Source organism: Humulus lupulus, chromosome 9 (assembly GCF_963169125.1).
Source record: "Humulus lupulus chromosome 9, drHumLupu1.1, whole genome shotgun sequence".
Taxonomy (NCBI): Eukaryota; Viridiplantae; Streptophyta; class Magnoliopsida; order Rosales; family Cannabaceae; genus Humulus; species Humulus lupulus.
The window spans coordinates 185574843-185594344 of record NC_084801.1 but is presented as its reverse complement, the minus strand read 5'-3'; the positions used below and the strand labels follow the sequence as shown (position 1 = coordinate 185594344).

Genomic DNA, 19502 nt, shown 5'->3' with positions numbered 1-19502 from the left:
TCTCAAAAAGATGCCTATGCATTGCATTAAATGCAACCATGCAACAAAAGATTGGCAAAATATATATATATATATATATATCAACTTCAATATAACATGAATTTACTTTTTTAGACCCTGTGTTTTGCCTCATTACTTGTTTGGATCTTGTATTTTGATAAATTATTTGTTAGACCCTGTGTTTTGTAAAATTGTTCAAATAGGCCCCTAAACTTAATTTTGATGAATAAAAAATTAAGTATAACAACACAGTTCTTAGGCAAGATGACTGTATTTTTGTTATGAGTTGTTAGTTTGATGAATTATTTGTAATTTAGTTAAAAAAACTTTGATCAAAATCGGGTTTAGGAGCCTATTTAAATTATTTTAGAAAACACATAATCCAAAAAATAATTTATCAAAACACAAATCTAAATAAGTAATGAAATAAAACATCGGGTCTAAAAAAAATATAAACCCATATAACATATTTGTTTTCATAAATTTTTGTCATCATGTAGGTAATTTGGGATCTTCTTCTTTTGTGTATAATTAAATTATTATTTACCTAATAAAGTGACCTTATCTTTTTTCTAGGGACAAATTTCACAAACAACCATGCATGTGACCATATCAAATGAGGTAATACATTGTAGATTTTGTAGCCATATATATATATATATATATATATATATAAATTAAAAAAGAAAAGCAGTATACTTTAGATCCAAGAAATTAGCACCATATATTAAATCACACCATGCATGCCAGGTATATGAACTTTTTGAATGAAATCCCACATAAATGTGCTTGATTAAATTCAAATCCAAAAATTATATATTAATTAATAAATCGTCGACCAAAATATCCTTATATGTATATTTGTGCACCCAATAATTAAAATGTTTGTGGAATCATATGAAACAATCGACAGTCAACGTAGGTGTGTGTTTCATGTGTAGTGCTAGCCGTCCGATGAAGACTCTGAGATTTTGATCATCACATCCATGAAACTTCCCATAATATAATAAACCTTGCCTAACATTATAGAACGATCTGTACCAAGCAATAATAATAACCCAAAAGCTTATTAAATAATAACCTGGTGTACATTGTATTAATTATAGTAGATATTCCATTAACTTTTAAGAAACTATGAATAATTTATGGGGTTGAAATTGGGATTCAAACAGTCAGTTAGTTATATACATGCTTAATATATTTTTTATATGATTGTAAAATATATTGGGTTTTCGGTACCCTAATTTATTTAAATTTTTTCCAAAATTTGTGGGACGTTTGATATAACTAACATGTAAACAGACCTAACTATAGACAAAAATAATACCCCTACCTAATATAATTATATATATGTTAATTATTAATATTGTTGTTTAACCCAAATAAGCCCTTAAATATACATATGTCACGATCGGTCTACTAGTTTATAGAAACAAAACTAATTCTTAATTGATTGCTATATAAGTATCATGTACACTGTCATATAAAGCGTCCCTAATTGTAAGGGCAAAAGTGATGCCCCTAACAATGGGGGCAAAATTAGTTTTGCTACCTAAAAAAACTCCCTATAGTTATATATATATATGAATTTTCTTAGGTAGGGGCATCACTTTTGCCCCTACCGTAGAAGCATTTTTTATTTTTGGTACTTGGAGAAATTATAATCCAATTTTTTTTGCATGATGGTGTATATTATAGTCATAATAGACATCACGCCAATTTTCAGAAAATTCTGAATAATTTACGGTACCGAAATGAGAGTCCAAACATTCAGTTGCACGTGTACTTGATTTTTTTTTTTACTTGTGGAAAACAGAATGTTTGAACTCTGATTTCAACACTGTAAATTATTCAAAATTTCTCGAAAATTAGCAGGATGCCTACTAGAGCTATCATATACATTATCATACAAAAAATTGGGTTATAATATCTCTAAGTATCAAAAACAGAAAACACCTCTACGGTAGAGGCAAAAGTAATGTCCTTGACTAAAAATCTCCTATATAAATAGAGATAGAGTAATGATATGTGCACTCAAAATATGCACAAAAATATTACACACAGTGACATGTTACTGCTTTTTAAAACAGTGGATCCCAGTTTAATAAATGTGATTGGGCAGACCAAATTATCACCACTGTGTGTAATGCTTAGGTGCATATTTTGGGTACAGATATCATTACTCTTGTGCATAAATGTTGATTAATTAAAATAAATATTGTTGTTTAACCCAAATAATAAGCCCTTAAATATATATATATATATATATGTGTGTGTGTGCCGGAGGGTCCACTAGTTCATAGGGACAAAACTGTACCATAGTGAGTCTGCATGTGCTTTGTGCTCCCTCCGTTTAAACCTCCCAAACTCTTTCTCTTTCCCTCTTGTCCCACTAATCCCACAATTAAATCATCATCATCACTATCTCTCTCTCTCTCCACAAAAGTCAGAGGTTTCGGAGAATTTCATATAAATAAAACAAAGCCCCAAAACACAGTTTTTCAAACCCCAAACAAAAACATTATCATGGCTAACTCAACTACTACTTCTTCTTCATCTTCAACTTCTCCTATATGGCTCTACTCTTACGTAAAGCTTCAGTTCTTCAATCGAATCCGACGGTTCCTGCGCTCCAAAGCCGGCCGCAAGCGCTACGTGTCCTCATCCTCTGACCGACTCGAAGCTCTGAGCAGCGTTGGCGACCAAGCCCTCGTCGAGACTGCGGCGGTGCTCGAAGTTATGGAAACCCAATTGGGCGCCGGCGATGGCAGCCGCCGCGGCGGAGGAGATGACGTGGCGGGGCTGCAGAGAGCAGTGAAGAGGCTTCACTTTGGTCGGAGCTGGGAGGAGAAAGAGATGGCGGCTTTGGAGATTCAAAGCTTGGCCAAACATGATGTGAAGCTCAGAAAGTTGGTTGCCGAGCTCGGCGTTATACCGGTTTTGGTTACCATGGCCGCCTCCGACGTCGTTTCTCGCCGCCGTGCTGCGGTGGCTGCTCTTGTTCAACTTGCTAATGGAACTTACACGTAAGTCGATCAATTAATAATTACTTAACTTTATTTATTTATTTATTGCATGCTATTATTATTATTTATAAATATTTAGTTCTAACTTAATTAAAAAAAAAAAAAGTTAACATGATGATCGAAATGAGTTGTGACTAATAATAATAAATCTTAATTAGGGACTTATTTGCAAGAGAAGCTTCACACATGTATTTTAGTGCTCAATAATATACAAATTTTTGTTTGCATTTGACATTGACAGAGGATTTTCTTATTATTATTAAATAAATTAGAAAAATATAAAATAATAACATTGTTATATTTAAGGCCATTATGGGCTCCTCCATGGGTTTTATTTGGGGATTTCTTTCATAAATATAGTTTTTTTAGCTATTAAGGCCATTATGGGCTCCTCCATGGGTATATTTAAGGCCATTATGGGCTCCTCCCTGGGTTTTATTTAGGGATTTCTTTCATAAATATAGCTTTTTGGCTATTAATATGCAAAAAAATATGGTAATTAAACCTTTCTTAAAAAAAAAATCAGATTAGGAAAAAAAAAATATGGCATAATAATGATTTTTTACAAAAATCCCATAGAAGTGAATATAAGTTTTAAAAAGTCATAAAATAATACTAGTAAAAAAAAAGTCATATTTTTTAAAACTTTATTAAAAAATCCATATAAAATATAATTTTCACTTTTTATTTGACTATTGATTTGAGCACATTGGATATTATAATTCATTTGAGGCTAAAGTATAGAGTCTTTGACATGAGTAAATGTAATGCATGGTTTGGTTGGCAGTCATCCACCCATATCTAATTCTGACCTAGTTGTCTGTACAATTGATGATTTTATTGACATGTATGAATTACTCTATGGAGTAATGAAAAAATAACAATAGGACAAAGAATATTTTTTAAAAATATCTCTATGCAAAATGTCATGTTATTTAAAGTTATTTTACATCTCGTAATTTAGATAGGGGTCGAAAAATTCAAAGAATCGGTCGAGAATTTTAAACAACTGATCGAATTTTAGACAGATATCATTTTGTAAAAAATTATCAAAAATAAACTAAAGTGCAAATCACTTAAAAAAAAAAAAAGTCATTTTCACTCATTTCTCGTTTAAAAATCACCTATATGATGATGATGGAGACTCTTGTATAAGAAAGAGGACTTCAATAGTGAAATTCCTTCAAATTCAAGCTAAGGTAGCTCAAGTCACATCATGTCATGTAGGGCAGAATAAAAAGTTCTTTAACTAGTTACTTTCATTGGTGGGAAATTTATTTTTGAGGATTTGTCTTGTTTTAGATTTTGTCTTATTATTTGTTTAGATTATGTAAAATAGTTCGAATAGATAAAAATTAAATATAACAACATAATTATTAGGCATAATAATTATGTTTTTGTTTTAAGTTGTTAGTTTGGTAAATTATTTAAGAATTTAATTTGAAAATTTTTGATAAAAAATGAATTTATGAGCGAGTCTATCTGAACCATTTTACACCACACAAGGTTCGAAAAAGTAATTAGTCAAAACATAGAGTCCAATCAAACAAGTATAAACCATTATTTACAAGATAATACTATAGGCTCGTGGGTGCAATTTGAAGTATTAATTTGACTCTAGCAGTTGTCTTATTTAACATATGTATCGCACCATAGAACATGTTGATCAACCCAACTTTTTTAGTGGGTCAGTGGGCTTATCCCAATCCCATATAAAGTGGTACATTCAATAATATCAATATGTGGTAACCCTTTAATTTGTACTTAATTAGCCTTAATTAACATGGAAATAATAATTAGGATAATATACCACATTAATTTTTTGAATTATTAATTGAAAAATAAAAAATAAAGAAGAGTTTTGTGAGGGGAACATAATGTCTTTGAGATTGGATATTTTACAGCTTGTAAGATTTAGTGTAGTGGTTTAGATTCCATTTCGAAATTTGGGCACATATATTTAAATATATGTGTATATATATATAAAAATTAATTAATTAAACCAGCTTTATTTGACCCCAACTTTCCAACACTGATCTATAAATCTTGGAATCTCGTTGACTTCTCAATACTACAAAATCAGCCCCTTTCTCATTTCTTAAATTATTTAATTTATCTGACTAGCCAATTTGAAAATGTGGGTAGTTTTGGTTTTCTCATCTACCTTTGAATTATTGTGCTTATAATATCATATATATATATATATAATTCTTCAACCAATTTTTCTAGTTGAACCATTATTTTGCACTTTCTAACCTTTTTTTTCTTTTTCTAATTTGTTTAATTATTTATTTTAATTCAGGAATAAAGCTCTTATGGTGGAAGCAGGAATTCTATCAAATCTACCAAAAAACACAAATCTTTTAGATGAACCAACCAAGCTTGAATTTGCAGAATTGCTCTTGACATTATCTTCATTAGCAAATACACCCTTCCCTTTAGCCTCATCAGAAATTGTCCCATTTCTCATTGGAATACTTGAATCAAGTTCCACTAATATTGAAACAATGGAGTCATGTATAGGCACTTTGTGTAACCTCTCCAATATTTTGGACAATGCAGGAGCATTGGTTTCCAATGGAGTAGTAGACACTCTCTTAAAATTGTCCTCGACAAAAGAACTCTCCGAGAAAGTGCTTGGAGCATTAGGGTGCTTGGTAGTGACCTTAATGGGAAAGAAGGCCATGGAAAATAGTCAAATGGTGCCAGAGACTTTGATTGAGATATTGACATGGGATGACAAACCTAAATGCCAAGAGTTATCAGCTTACATACTAATGATTTTAGCTCATCAAAGTTCAGCTCAAAGACAAAAAATGGCTAAGTCTGGAATTGTGCAAGTGCTTTTGGAAGTTGCATTGCTAGGGAGTCCTCTAGCTCAGAAGAGGTCACTAAAACTGTTGCAGTGGTTTAGAGACGAGCGACAGGCGAAGATGGGGCCGCATTCTGGACCTCAGACTGCTGGGAGGGTTGCGGCGATTGGTTCGCCTGTGAATGAGAGAATGACTCAAGAAGGGAAGAAGATGATGAAGAGTTTGGTGAAGCAAAGTTTGCACAAGAACATGGAAATGATAACAAGACGAGCTAATGCTGATGGAGAGTCTTCTAATCTCAAAGCCTTGGTGATCAGCACGAGCTCTAAGAGTTTGCCTTATTGAAGATATTCACAACATTTTTCTAACATGGAAAAATACAATTTTGACCCTTGTGTTTTTTCCAAATACGCGATCGGCCCATGTGTTTTTGTTAAATGACAATTCGGATCCTGTGTTTTACAAAATAGATCAAAATAGTGCCCTAGACCCGATTTTGGTCAAACTATTTTCAATTATAAGATCAATTCTCAAGTCTTTAGTGATGCGATGGATTCGTGAAAGCGAAAAAAGTAGTCGAGGAACTGAGAATGAAATATTATAATTGAAAATATTTTGACCAAAATTGAGTATAAGGTACTATTTTGATCCATTTCGTAAAACATAAGGTCCGAATTGTTATTTAACAAAACACAAGAGTCGATCGCGTATTTGGAAAAAACACATTGCCAAACTGGTATTTTCCCATCTAACATACTTTTATTTCATTTGTTCAAAAACACAAATTCCAAATTTGCCTTGGAATTAATGCTATTCTTTTTTACAGTGGTATTATTGTGAGATTTGCTTTTTGGCATATTTGTGAACACAAGGATGATTTCGAGAGAGGGCGCATATGTCCTCCTAGTTCGATCTGAAAGAGAATTAATACAATTCTTGTGCATTTATATGATCTAATGTCTAAGGTCAACCCACTATTTGATTAATAATGAACAACATTTTTTTTTCATCCATCGATCTCTTGAACAACTTCAACCAAATCTTACTCACAAGGAATTATATGAGTGCCTTCATATGTTAATTTCCTCTATATCTATGGCCATTTTCCAAGCAAATGGTATAAAGTAACTTCATTATGGTGGCAAGGACAGTCTCTCATCATGATGTTTTTTAATGGAGTCAGACCCTGGATATTGGTGGACTGCCTAGGCCCCAAGTCATAAAGCCCCCCAAAATCTTAAAAAATAAAATATTAATTTTTTACATACAAGAAGTCCCAAATTTAGAAAACTATCATTTTATATTTAGATTGTTTTAAAAAAAATACTACATTCTGCATGGGCCTCACATACTTTGGGACCAGCCCAGTTTGGATGTCTTGGCCACACTCCATGCTAGTGGAATTTATGGTGTGGAATGATAAAGTTCCAATGAACCTTGACATGGAACTGCACACACTACAATGTAACATGATAAAGTCTACTAGTTATCATATCATGGGTGATGGGCCCATTATGCATGTTCCACTAGCCTGCCATAACTATTGATGTTTGTTTGAATTTTTGAAAAAAAGTAAAAAAGTGAATTATTGAAAAATAGAAAAAGTGTCTTTTGTATGTATGGGAAAAAGTTTCACATGAATTTGGAACACTTTTTTAAGAGTAAGAGTGTATATAAAATGCAAGTGGTAAATATTGGAATATGCCCCAAGGGGTATCCAATTTTATGCAAATGAGTGAAAACTCACACACTTGATCATCACGTGTGCATTGCAATCTGATCCGGGCGGGTTATAATTTGTATTTAATTCATTCTTTCTCCTTAATTTTATGCACAAGACTACCTTTCCCCCACGTTCAGAAAAACATTTTCTTCTTCTCGTTACCTCTCTAATCTAGCTTTTTAATTCGATAATCAGACAGATCAAAGTAATAGAAGAAACATGCTTTTATCAAACAAAAATGTTCTTTTCCCTCCTCTCGAATTTCTTGAGCAATAAAAAGGGACTACGTGAACGATCTCCTCTTGTGCAAAGGGATATCGATACAGAGAACTGTGTTGTTTTATTATGGGGACGTCGTGGTTGACAGAATGTCTTGCACATATCGGGCAGAGCCGCGAAATATCTTAAAGAAAGCGACAGTGTCCATGACTCAACCCAGAGAATTCATACGGTAATAGTGGTATAATCTACTTTCTGCATCAACAATTTTAAGACAATCCTAGCTTCTGCCATGACTACTACCGATGAGTTTTCTGGTTTTGCTTTATTTGATATTAATAAGACTTTTTCGTTTTGAGGGTTTTCATTTTAAACAATGGAAACCAGAAATGTTATTTTTCCCTACCATGAAAAAAGTCAATTATGTACTGACTAGTGAGAAACCAGTTGTGTCTGATACTGTTGATGAAAAAGAAAAAGAGAAACAGACTAAGGATTCAGAGTCTTGTGCTGAGAATAATTTTCTTTGTAAGAATTTTATTTTGAATGGACTGTGTGATGATTTATATGACTATTATAATTATGACAAATCTACAAAGAAAATTTGGGAGGCTTAACAGAAGAAGTAAGACACTGAGGAGGCTAGAACTAAGAAGTATGATGTTAGTTGCTACCTAAAGTTCCAAATGACCAATGACAAACCTGTAGAGATGCGGTCCATGAGCAATAGAAAATTGCCCATGAAATTATTTTTGAAGGTATGCCTCTTGATGAACAATTTCAAGTTGTTATGATTGACAAATTACTCTCTGCTTGGAAAGATTTTAAGAATGTTCTCAGGAATAAGACCAAGGAATTTTCCTTAGAAAGTGTGATCACTCGCCTTCACATTGAGGAAGAGGCACGAAAGCAATACCAGAAAGAAGAGGTGCTCGTTGTTTCAAACAACAACAACACTAAGAAGTCCACTGCTGCAGATCTGAAGCCAAATGGTAAAAACTTTAAGAATCAAAACCGCAAGCCAAATCCAAATTCCAACTGCAACAACAATTCTCGAAAACAACAACAACAATCATAATTTGAACCCTCCAAGGAACCAAAATGGAAGGCAGCAACAACCACCCCTAAGAATGACTCTGGACAGTTTTTATGCTATAACTGTAACAAATCAGGTCATATGACACGCAAGTGTAGGAACAGACCAAACTCTGTCCCGCAGGCTAACCCCACTGAAGATAATCATGGCCTATAAATTAGCCAATATAATCGACTAAATACATTGAGGATAGCTAACCCACCAAATTTGGATATTTCCCATACACAATGCAAGCTTAGCTAGAGGGAGCCTTCACATTGTTGAAAGATTACAATAGAATAATCATAATAAGAATAAATATACATCTAAAACAACATCACAAGAAGAGGTAAAGCTTTCTTTTTTTTCAATGGCATCATAAATTCCAAGACAGAGAGATATCACACAACAATTATTTACATTTTCAGTAACACATAAAAATGTTCACGGAATATAAATATAGTAAGTTTACCTATTAAAGTCTGAAATTGTTGCACAGAATATTGAAACTCCTAGCTCGGATTTTTCTAAGATTTTGATTATATAACAAACAAAATCGTATCTAAAATAGTGTTTTAGATTATGTTACCTTAAAAATAATTAAAAATGAAAATTTAACACAGTAATGTGTAATTATGATTAAATTAAAAAGGGTAATAAATAAGTTAATATTTTAACTTTTATTAAGAAGAAAATAATATTCTTTAATTAATATATACAAAGGAGAAATTTGTGAAAATTAATTTTTTTTAAGTGATTTTGTACTCTAACTTATTTTTGATAAAATTTTGTAAAATGACATCGGTCTAAAATTCGATTAATTGTCTAAATTTTTTGACTGACTAGTACTATCTAAATTTTTTTCAATCACCTATCTAAATTTTCAACCGACTAGTATTATCTAAAATTTTCGACGGACTATTTGAATTTTTCGACCATCTATCTAAAATTTTGATAAGGGATCTAAATTATTAAAGACAATTTTGCAAACAATAATTAAAACTAAAATAATTTTTGACAAAGTAAACTATATATATTAGTATTAATCTGTATATACAAATCACTTCCACCAACCCCGCCAGGTAAATCAATGGCCAAGATTCCTTCACCAACCTCTCACCAAACTCTAGTTCGTGCAATCCAATTCCACCGGGCTTAGTACAAGCTCACACGACCAATGATTCCTTCAACAACAACACCACCACCACCACCACCATTAATGGGACCACAACCTCTGCCTTAGACTAAAGTTTAAGCTACAACCCAAGGCTCGTACAACCCAAACCAACCACTTCACCAACCCCCCTCCCCTGACTCTCCTCGATCTCCCTAAATAACACCCCTGCCCTTTTCTCATTCTCACAATTCAGCTCCATTCCAAGAACAAAAAAACCTCTCTTCCCAACAAAAATGGCCAACAATGGAGAAGGAGAGCAAACCCAAGTCAGCAGACACCAAGAGGTCGGCCACAAGAGCCTTCTCCAAAGCGATGCTCTGTTCCAGGTCAGTAAACCAGATCAGTTTCTTCAGAATTTTACACAACAACAGCATTCTCTTTCTGAACTTGTTGTGTTTGATGTTTTGTCTAGTATATCCTGGAGACTAGTGTCTACCCAAGAGAGCCCGAGTGCATGAAGGAGCTCAGGGAAGTGACAGCAAAGCATCCATGGTGGGTTCGACTTTACTCGTCCGAATTCAATGTCTGAGAAATTTTCTTTTGGGGTTTCTACTGATTTCTTTTTTTTTATTCATCGAAACAGGAACATCATGACAACCTCAGCTGATGAAGGTCAGTTCCTCAACATGCTTATCAAGCTCATCAATGCCAAGAACACCATGGAGATCGGTGTTTACACTGGCTACTCACTGCTAGCCACAGCTCTAGCTATTCCTGATGATGGAAAGGTATATATATATATATATTTGTATATATTTCTGCCATGAACACAGCTTGAAAATCTTATTAAACTCTGGTTATGGCAGATTCTGGCTATGGATATCAACAGAGAGAACTACGAACTGGGTCTGCCTGTAATTGAAAAAGCCGGCGTTGCTCACAAGATCGATTTCAGAGAAGGCCCAGCTCTTCCTGTTCTCGATCAAATGATCGAAGATGTAAATATATCTTTCTCTTCTTCTTCTTCTTCTTTTTTTTTTTTTTTTTTTTTTTCATTTCATGGAATTACAGAAAAAGAAAAGTCTTTTGATTTTGATTGGGTGCGGTGATACACAGGCAAAGTACCATGGAAGCTTTGACTTTATCTTCGTTGACGCTGATAAGGACAACTACCTTAACTACCACAAGAGATTGATTGACCTGGTCAAGGTTGGGGGTGTGATCGGCTACGACAACACTCTGTGGAACGGCTCTGTGGTGGCGCCACCCGACGCGCCACTCCGGAAGTACGTGAGGTACTACAGAGACTTTGTTATTGAGCTCAACAAGGCACTCGCTGCTGACCCTAGGATCGAGATCTGTATGCTTCCCGTTGGTGATGGAATCACTATCTGCCGTCGGATCAGCTAAGTCATTTCAAATGAAAATTTGACGACCAATCCAATTATATATCACAAGAAAAAAGTCAATAATTTTTTCTTTTCTTTTCTGATTATCTAAATTTCTTCTTCTTCTTCGCAATGTGTTTTTCATTTTACACAATATGTGTTTGTCTATAAATTTGTATTTGGCTATTGGCCTTAAAAAAAGAAGGTTCAATGACGATTATTGGTCTGTTTTTTTTTTGCGAAGTTTATTTAGAGTGTGATTGATATGAGATTCAAATCTAATTTTATAAGCTTAGAATCTCAAAATAAATGGGACCATCGTAGTTTTTGATTGGTACATTATTTATGAAAACAAAATTCAAGATTTATTGGAAAGGAAAAAAAAATTCATTTTCTCTATTTTCTAACGTTTTATCCAAAACACAATGATGTTGAAATCATTATCACGATTTTTTAAAAAAAAGGTACTTGTTAAAAAATTGGAAAGGGATCGTTACCAATTTAAATAAATTTTCTATCAAACCTTAAAGTATACTTAGCCAAACTTTGGGCAACTATGTTAGCTTCACTAGGGACATGACTTATATGCACCTGAGGAAAGAAAGATGGAAAATCTTTAATGACTTTAACAAAGTCCCCCAATAATAGAATGAGAGGAATAATATAGTGTTGTTATTTGACATTTTAAGGTTCACAACACTACATGAGGTGACACTTCATGATTGGTTAGTGTTAAACAATAGAATATTTCATTTCCCTTTTACTGTTATCTCTTTGCTATTGGTAGATATTTTCTCTTTCATTGTTGTATTGCCAAGTGGCTCTTTATTTCCTTTCACGTGTAATATATAAAGATAATACTGTGTACCATAACTTTTCAAGGAATACAATACACACTTTCTCCGATTCCTTATGTCATGGTATCAGGCCTTCCCTATGGCATCCGAAGGCAATACTAGTTCCACCCCACTCATGGAGGACGAAAATACCCAAAACCCCCCTCCAAACCCTAGTATCATAAACCCTGAAACTATTTCTCCTACCGCCGCCCCTACCGTTCCCCACTCTTCTTTCTCACCTACCCACCCTTCTCTTCCCAATTTCAATCAAACAATTTCAGTCAAGCTTGATGATTCAAACTATCTTGTATGGAGAATGCAAATGCAGAACATTATTATTGCCAATGGCCTTGAAGGATACATTGACGGTTCGGTCCTCTGCCCCTCACAGTTTATCGGCCCCGACTCCTCCTCCCCGAACCCCGACTTTCAAGCATGGCATCGGTGTAACAGGTTGCTCATGAGCTGGTTGTACGCCTCTCTCTCCGATTCCTTGCTTGGGCAAATCATTAGCTTCACGACGGCAGCTGAGATATGGGTCTCCCTCGAACGTACGTACACAGCTGCCTCTTTTGCCCGCAGCTCCGATTTTCGCACTGCTCTGCATCCTTACGGAAAGATGGTCTTACTGCTTCAGCTTATTTGCAAAAGCTGAAATCCTTGTGCAATACTCTTGCCTCTGTTGGTGAACCGATTTCATCTCAAGACCATTTCTCCTACCTTCTCAATGGTTTAGGCCCTGAGTACAATGCCTTTGTTACACCCATACTTGCTCGGTCGATTCCCCCTACTATAGAAGAAGTTCATGCTCTTCTCCTCAGTTATGAGGCTCGACTTGAACGTCAAACAGCTGCTGCTTCCATTAGCTCCCTTCAAGCCAACTTTGCCAAACTTCCCTTTCCCAAACCGAGACCACCATCACCCACTTCCTCAAACCACTCTCGACCACCACCAACTTCATCTCATCCCACATCTTTCTCATCTTCACACCGACCTCCCTCTCGTCCATCTATGCCCTGGATTCAACCCAATTTCCGTCCACAAACTCACCCACCCAAATGCCAAATATACTTCAAGATTGGTCACACCGCCATAACTTGCTACCATCGCGCCTGATGGACCCAAAACGGGTATGTTTTAAATATTTATACTCGCAAGCGCACGAATCGTATTTATAGAATAGTTTTCGTGTAAGCACGATGTCGAACCCAAAGGAGTTGTCTAAAATAAAAAAGAAAACTATTTTAAATCAAAAGTAATAAATTCTAACCTAGTTCCAAAGATTGATGAGTTTTAATATTATGAACATAAAATAAAAGATTGAAAAATAAAGTTATTTAAGAGAATGAAAATAAACCAATAATGATTTGACAATAAGTGTTAAAAGAAAAGATTATTAAGATACTAGAATCCACAAAATGTAAGTTTAATGATATTTATTAGTATATTGATTCCCAAGTTTTAGTGATAGTTAAAATAATTTAAACTATCATTTTCCAAAAAGATTTATAATTTTAAGCACAAATTTCTTATAAAAAGATAGGATTTTTCTTCACTTTTCAAAATTATAATTTCAAAGCATTTAGTGTAAATCAATCTAATGAAATAACAAATAAATCAATGAACATTATTTATAAGGCAAAACATAATATTTTTGTTCTAAGCATGGATGTGTACAATTTAATGACACATCTTACACAAAGAATATTATGTTTATGCACTAATGAAGAACAAAGTGTAAATATGTTCTAACAATCTAAAATACAAGATATTTAAGATGAAAGAAATTTATGAAGAAGAAAAATCCATAGACTTTGTTGCATTACAAGGGAAGTCAACATACAACATAAATATTACCTAGTTACAAGTTGCTTCATCATGATCTTAATAATCTTATGAAAAAGATTAGAAGCACATAACTAGAGTAGAAATTACAAAATAAATGACATACATCCTTGCAAAATGCTCTTGAAAAACCCAAATGGAAGAGATAATGATAGAGAGAAAATGTGAGAAAAAGATGGTAACCAAAAATTAAGCACCCCAAAATGGTCTTCAAAACCCTTATTTATAGCCAAAATGACATTATTAAAATAATCAATTTAAATTAAGTAAATTGATTAAATTAATAATAAGATGGTAAATAGGGGTAATTTGTAGGAGTGATGATGATTTTGGGGTAAAAGTGTGTAGACAAAATGGTAAAAAGTGGCATTTTGAGCATAGGGGACAATTAGTACATTTAGGCAAATTTAGGCTCAAAAAGTGGATGTGTTGGCAGCTGGGCTGCTTTGGGTGCCAGGCGGTCAGGAAGCTGCAGGGCCGTACGGATGGGCTGGGCAGGAGGCCCATGGTGAGGAGAAGAGGTGCTGAAGCTGGGGAGTGATTTTGGTGATTCGGCTGGGCATATGATGCTGGGCATACGGCTGGCGAAATTGCATATGCTAGAGGAATTGACTTGAGGTGCCAGGCGTGGGAAAGGGGAGCTTTCAGCGTGGGCTTGGGCCTTGGGCCAGGCTTGGGCTGGCTGAACATATTTCAACAATGTCAGAATCTCTTTGTTTCTTCCACAAAAATGCCACAAATGAAATAATTCTCCTACAAAATAAATTATAAACTAAATTAAAATTAAATATTTTCATTAATAAAATATACAATATAACTCCCATGAAAACATTAATTAAAATTTAATTTACATAACATTTACTTTTCAATAAAATCAAAATTTTAACATTCAAACTAACAATACTAATTATAACTAATTCAATTACAATATAACACAATAAAATAACTATAAAAACATATAAAAATCTAGAAAACTACAATAAGACTAATAAATTAAAAATTACATAAAAACTTAATAAGTTAATTAAAAACTCAAGAACTAAGCAACAATTAGCATATAAAATATGGTAAAATAACTCTATTTTGTAGAGTTATCAGCGCCAATCTCAATTTCCAACCCACTTCTCCCAGGCCCTTCAATGCATACCTTACCCAACAAAGACCCTCCTCACCCGCCCCACCCTTACTGCCCACTCCCCCGTCCACCAACTCCTTCTCTGATTCGGCGTGGTATATGGATTCGGGTGCCTCTCACCACTTCACTCCCGACCTTAACTTACTGGAATCAGCAGCTCCTTACACGGGTAATGATCAAATTACTATGGGCAACGGTAAGTCGGCTAGTATCTCTCATGTGGGCTCTGCATATCTTCCTTCATCCCTCTCTTCTTCTCTTAAACTTTGCCGTTTATATTATTCACCCTCACTGTCCAAAAATCTGCTTAGTGTTTCTCAGCTTTGTAAGGATAATAATGCATATGTTGAATTTCACCCCACTCATTTTCTTGTGAAACACCAGGTCAATCATCAAATTATTCTCACAGGTCTTCTTGATCAAGGCATCTACCGAGTCTACTCCTCCACCAAGTCAACTCCCTCGGCCTCTCCCCTTTTACTTTACTCCTCAAAGTCGTCCATTGATCTGTGGCATTCACGGCTGGGTCACCCTAGTTTAGATGTTATCTCTCATGTTTCTTCTCAATGTAATTTTCATTTTCCACGAAGAGAGTCTCTCTCATTTTGTCAATCTTGTCAATTAGGAAAATCTCATAGGCCGAGTTTTCCTAACTCTGTATCTCAGGCTTCAAAGCCTTTTGAACTAATACATTCAGATATTTGGGGTCCAGCCCCGGTTTCTTCTATTACTGGCGTTAAATATTTTCTGTTGTTCATTGATGATTTCACGCGATTTACCTGGTTTTATTTACTTTTTAATAGAGATGAAGCTTTTTCCACATTTCTCACATTTCAAAACTTAGTCTCCACGCAATTTCACTCCACTATTCAAACTGTCCGCACAGATTGGGGCGGTGAATACCGACCTCTGTCCCGTTTCTTCACTAATCATGGAATCCAACACGAAATTTCTTGTCCTCACACCCCTCAACAAAATGGTCGTGTAGAACGCAAAAATCGTCACATAGTTGAAACCGGCCTCACCATGCTTGCTCATGCTCACTTACCCCTCTCATATTGGCCATATGCCTTTTCCACCGCCACCTACTTAATCAATAGACTTCCTACTCGAGTTCTCCAATACCACAGTCCATATCAACTTCTTTATCAAAAACCTCCTAACTACTCTCTTCTTAGAGTCTTTGGCTGTCAATGTTTCCCTTTTCTTCGCCCCTATAATCACCACAAACTTGAGTTTCGCTCTCATTCGTGCACCTTTCTTGGTTATAGTAGCAAACATAAAGGATACTTGTGTCTCCATCCCATTTCTGGTCGTATATTCATCACTCGTCATGTCATTTTCAATGAGTCCAATTTCCCTTTTTCCTCACTCTCGGCCTCCCATCCTCCTCCTCAACAAGCACACTCTCTTGTCCCTTGTCTACCTTTTTCTCCCTCTCCCCACAGCCATGTCCAACCTCCTCTTCCCACCACTAATTTCTCGGCTCCATCATCCCATCAGCCCCACTCCCCCACACCCGTCCCTTCTCCCAACTCCCCAACACCCGCCCCACTCAGCCCTATTTCCTCGTCCTCCTCAACTTCATCTTCTCCTTCATCGTCCACTGCCCCCTCACCTATTTCCCCACATAATACTCCTATTATGGTTGATATGCATGGTCCACATACGCTTCCCGTTGCCCCTACTAATTTGCATCCTATGGTTACTAGAGCTAAATCGGGCATCCATAAGCCCCGTTTATTTTTTAGTGTGGCTGCAGGGACTCCCGTTGAACCATCTAGTTTTCGTGACGCTAGTACTGACCCTCGCTGGAATGAAGCCATGAGAGCCGAGATCAATGCCTTAAGATCGCAAAATACTTGGGTTCTTGTTCCTCCCCCTGCTGGTGCGCGTATTGTTGGGTGCAAATGGGTCTATCGCATCAAACTTTGTGCATATGGTTCTGTGGACAGGTACAAAGCACGCCTTGTCGGGAAAGGGTTCCACCAAACGCAAGGAATAGACTACCATGAAACGTTCAGTCCAGTCATTAAGCCGAACTCCATTCGGCTTGTTCTATCCCTTGCTGTCTCATTTAATTGGTCCATCCAGCAACTTGACATTCAGAATGCCTTCCTCCATGGAGATTTGACCGAAACAGTATACATGAAACAACCCCAGGGATTCGTGGATTCCTCTCATCCTCACCACGTTTGTCAGCTGTCTAAGTCTCTTTATGGGTTGAAACAGTCCCCGCGGGCTTGGTTTCTTAAATTGAGCACTGCTCTCCTTGATTGGGGTTTTGTTGCTTCACAAGCTGATGCTTCGCTTTTTATTTACAGAAAGCAAGATGTTGTGGTTGTACTGCTTATATACGTTGATGATATTATCCTCACAGGTTCAAGTGATGCCGTCCTTGCCAATCTCTTAACATTTCTGGGCACCAAGTTTGCAGTAAAAGATCTCGGGCCTCTCCATTTTTTCCTTGGCATTCAAGTTTCTCGGTCCCACTCAGGTCTTCACTTGTCACAATCCAAATATATTCGAGACCTCCTCACCAAGACCCAACTTCTGGACTCCAAACCTGTGGCTACACCAATGGCGTTACAATCACTGTCCTTGTACGACGGTGAGTTACTCTCGGACCCTACCTCTTTCCGTAGCTTGGTTGGCGCCCTGCAGTATTGCACTATGACTCGACCCGATATTTCTTTCGCTGTGAACAAGCTCTGTCAGTTTCTCCATGCTCCAACAAGTGTACACTACCAAGCAGCCAAACGGGTACTTCGGTACCTCAAAGGCACCCTTCATCTCGGTATACTTCTTCAACCCGATCACTCTCATGACCTTCACTGTTTTACGGATGCCGATTGGGCTTCTTGCCCAGATGATCACAGGAGCACTAGCGCCTACTGTGTGTTCTTCGATCTCAATCTCATTTCTTGGTCATCCGCCAAACAAAAAGTGGTCTCTCGTTCCAGCACCGAGTCCGAGTACCGTGCCTTAGCTAATGGAGCTTCCGAAATATTTTGGCTTCAATCATTACTGGCTGAGCTTGGTTTTCCTCTACGAGCTCCACTGACTCTTCATTGTGACAATATGAGCACTCTGCACTTAGCATCCAATCCGGTGCTCCACTCTCGCACCAAACACGTTGAAATCGACTATCACTTCGTTCGGGAACGTGTCAAACGTGGTCATCTCCAGCTCTGTTTCACTCCGTCCGACGACCAAGTGGCAGATTGTCTCACCAAACCTCTACTCACTTCACGGTTTCAAGAGTTGAGAACCAAACTCACGGTTCTTCCAAGTACCGTGTGTTTGCGGGGGGGGGGGGGGGGGGTGTTAAACAATAGAATATTTCATTTCCCTTTTACTGTTATCTCTTTGCTATTGGTAGATATTTTCTCTTTCATTGTTGTATTGCCAAGTGGCTCTTTATTTCCTTTCACGTGTAATATATAAAGCTAGTACTGTGTACCATAACTTTTCAAGGAATACAATACACACTTTCTGTGATTCCTTCTGTCAGTTAGCGATACCCCATAATACTTATTAAATTCAAATAAGTTGGACATGATATTGGATTGCACCAACATCGGCATGTCTCTTTGTGGTGTTGAGCACTAGTGGTGTCCCTTAGCAATTATCAAAATAATAACTAGTAATCTTATCAGCCAATAGTTTACAATTAGACTCACCATTGGAGAGCCTGAGAGAGAGCCTTTACTTCCACGATGAGAGGTTGAAAGATTGGCAACAGCTACAACTACTACTCCCTGACCATTATGAATTACTGCACCAAAACCCATCTTCTTATAATATCAGTAATATTCAAATACTTATTAGAAAAAAAATTGTTTAAATATAGAAGACTTCCATACATTATGGAGATTTACACAACCAAGCAGTGCATGGGCTAAAAATGTGCATATGCTTTTTATCTGAGTAAATATTTTGTAATCAAATTTGAATTGAAATTAAAATATATATATTTTTATTTGTTCAGGTTACATCTAAACTCGTGTATGTCTATTTACCACACCCAAACCTGACCCGAACATAAGTGGGTCTGGGTCTAATCCGACCCGAAATTAACGAGTTTGGCCAAAAACTGAGTTTTCGAGTTGCGGGTCAGACGGACTTGTGGATTTTGCGGGTCGAACGTTTATCCCTAAAAAAAATACCATATTTATCATAGTTTTAAAAAAATATCATATTATATGTAGTTTCCATTTTTGTAAATTTCCTAAATAGTTAGGCCCACAAAGCCCAGTCCAGGTTCAAGAGGGCCCATAGTTTGTTTCTGGGCAGACTAGGGTTTATATACAAACATCGCT

The 19502-nt window shown here is 36.1% G+C and overlaps 2 protein-coding genes across 2 annotated transcripts; both read left to right on the top strand.

The window, feature by feature from the left end:
- The first annotated feature begins 2347 nt into the window (after positions 1-2347).
- Positions 2348-6791, top strand: LOC133801663 (U-box domain-containing protein 1). The gene is made up of 2 exons (XM_062239909.1): positions 2348-3026; positions 5329-6791. Exons 1-2 carry the CDS (start codon positions 2527-2529, stop codon positions 6182-6184), a joined length of 1356 nt encoding a protein of 451 aa, XP_062095893.1. The 5' UTR covers positions 2348-2526; the 3' UTR covers positions 6185-6791.
- A 3166-nt stretch (positions 6792-9957) lies between these two features.
- Positions 9958-11575, top strand: LOC133801661 (caffeoyl-CoA O-methyltransferase-like). Its single transcript, XM_062239908.1, has 5 exons — positions 9958-10359; positions 10446-10525; positions 10617-10761; positions 10840-10971; positions 11090-11575. Exons 1-5 carry the CDS (start codon positions 10267-10269, stop codon positions 11381-11383), a joined length of 744 nt encoding a protein of 247 aa, XP_062095892.1. The 5' UTR covers positions 9958-10266; the 3' UTR covers positions 11384-11575.
- The last annotated feature ends 7927 nt before the right edge of the window (positions 11576-19502 follow it).

What these genes read in the sequence shown, in the direction of transcription:
- LOC133801661 (XM_062239908.1), top strand. Translation starts at nt 10,267, where the DNA reads ATGGCCAACAATGGAGAAGGAGAGCAAACCCAAGTCAGCAGACACCAA. An exon ending in AAAGCGATGCTCTGTTCCAG is followed by an intron (nt 10,360 to 10,445) that starts GTCAGTAAACCA and finishes TGTTTTGTCTAG; the next exon opens with TATATCCTGGAGACTAGTGT. An exon ending in CTATTCCTGATGATGGAAAG is followed by an intron (nt 10,762 to 10,839) that starts GTATATATATAT and finishes TGGTTATGGCAG; the next exon opens with ATTCTGGCTATGGATATCAA.
- LOC133801663 (XM_062239909.1), top strand. Translation starts at nt 2,527, where the DNA reads ATGGCTAACTCAACTACTACTTCTTCTTCATCTTCAACTTCTCCTATA. An exon ending in CTTGCTAATGGAACTTACAC is followed by an intron (nt 3,027 to 5,328) that starts GTAAGTCGATCA and finishes ATTTTAATTCAG; the next exon opens with GAATAAAGCTCTTATGGTGG.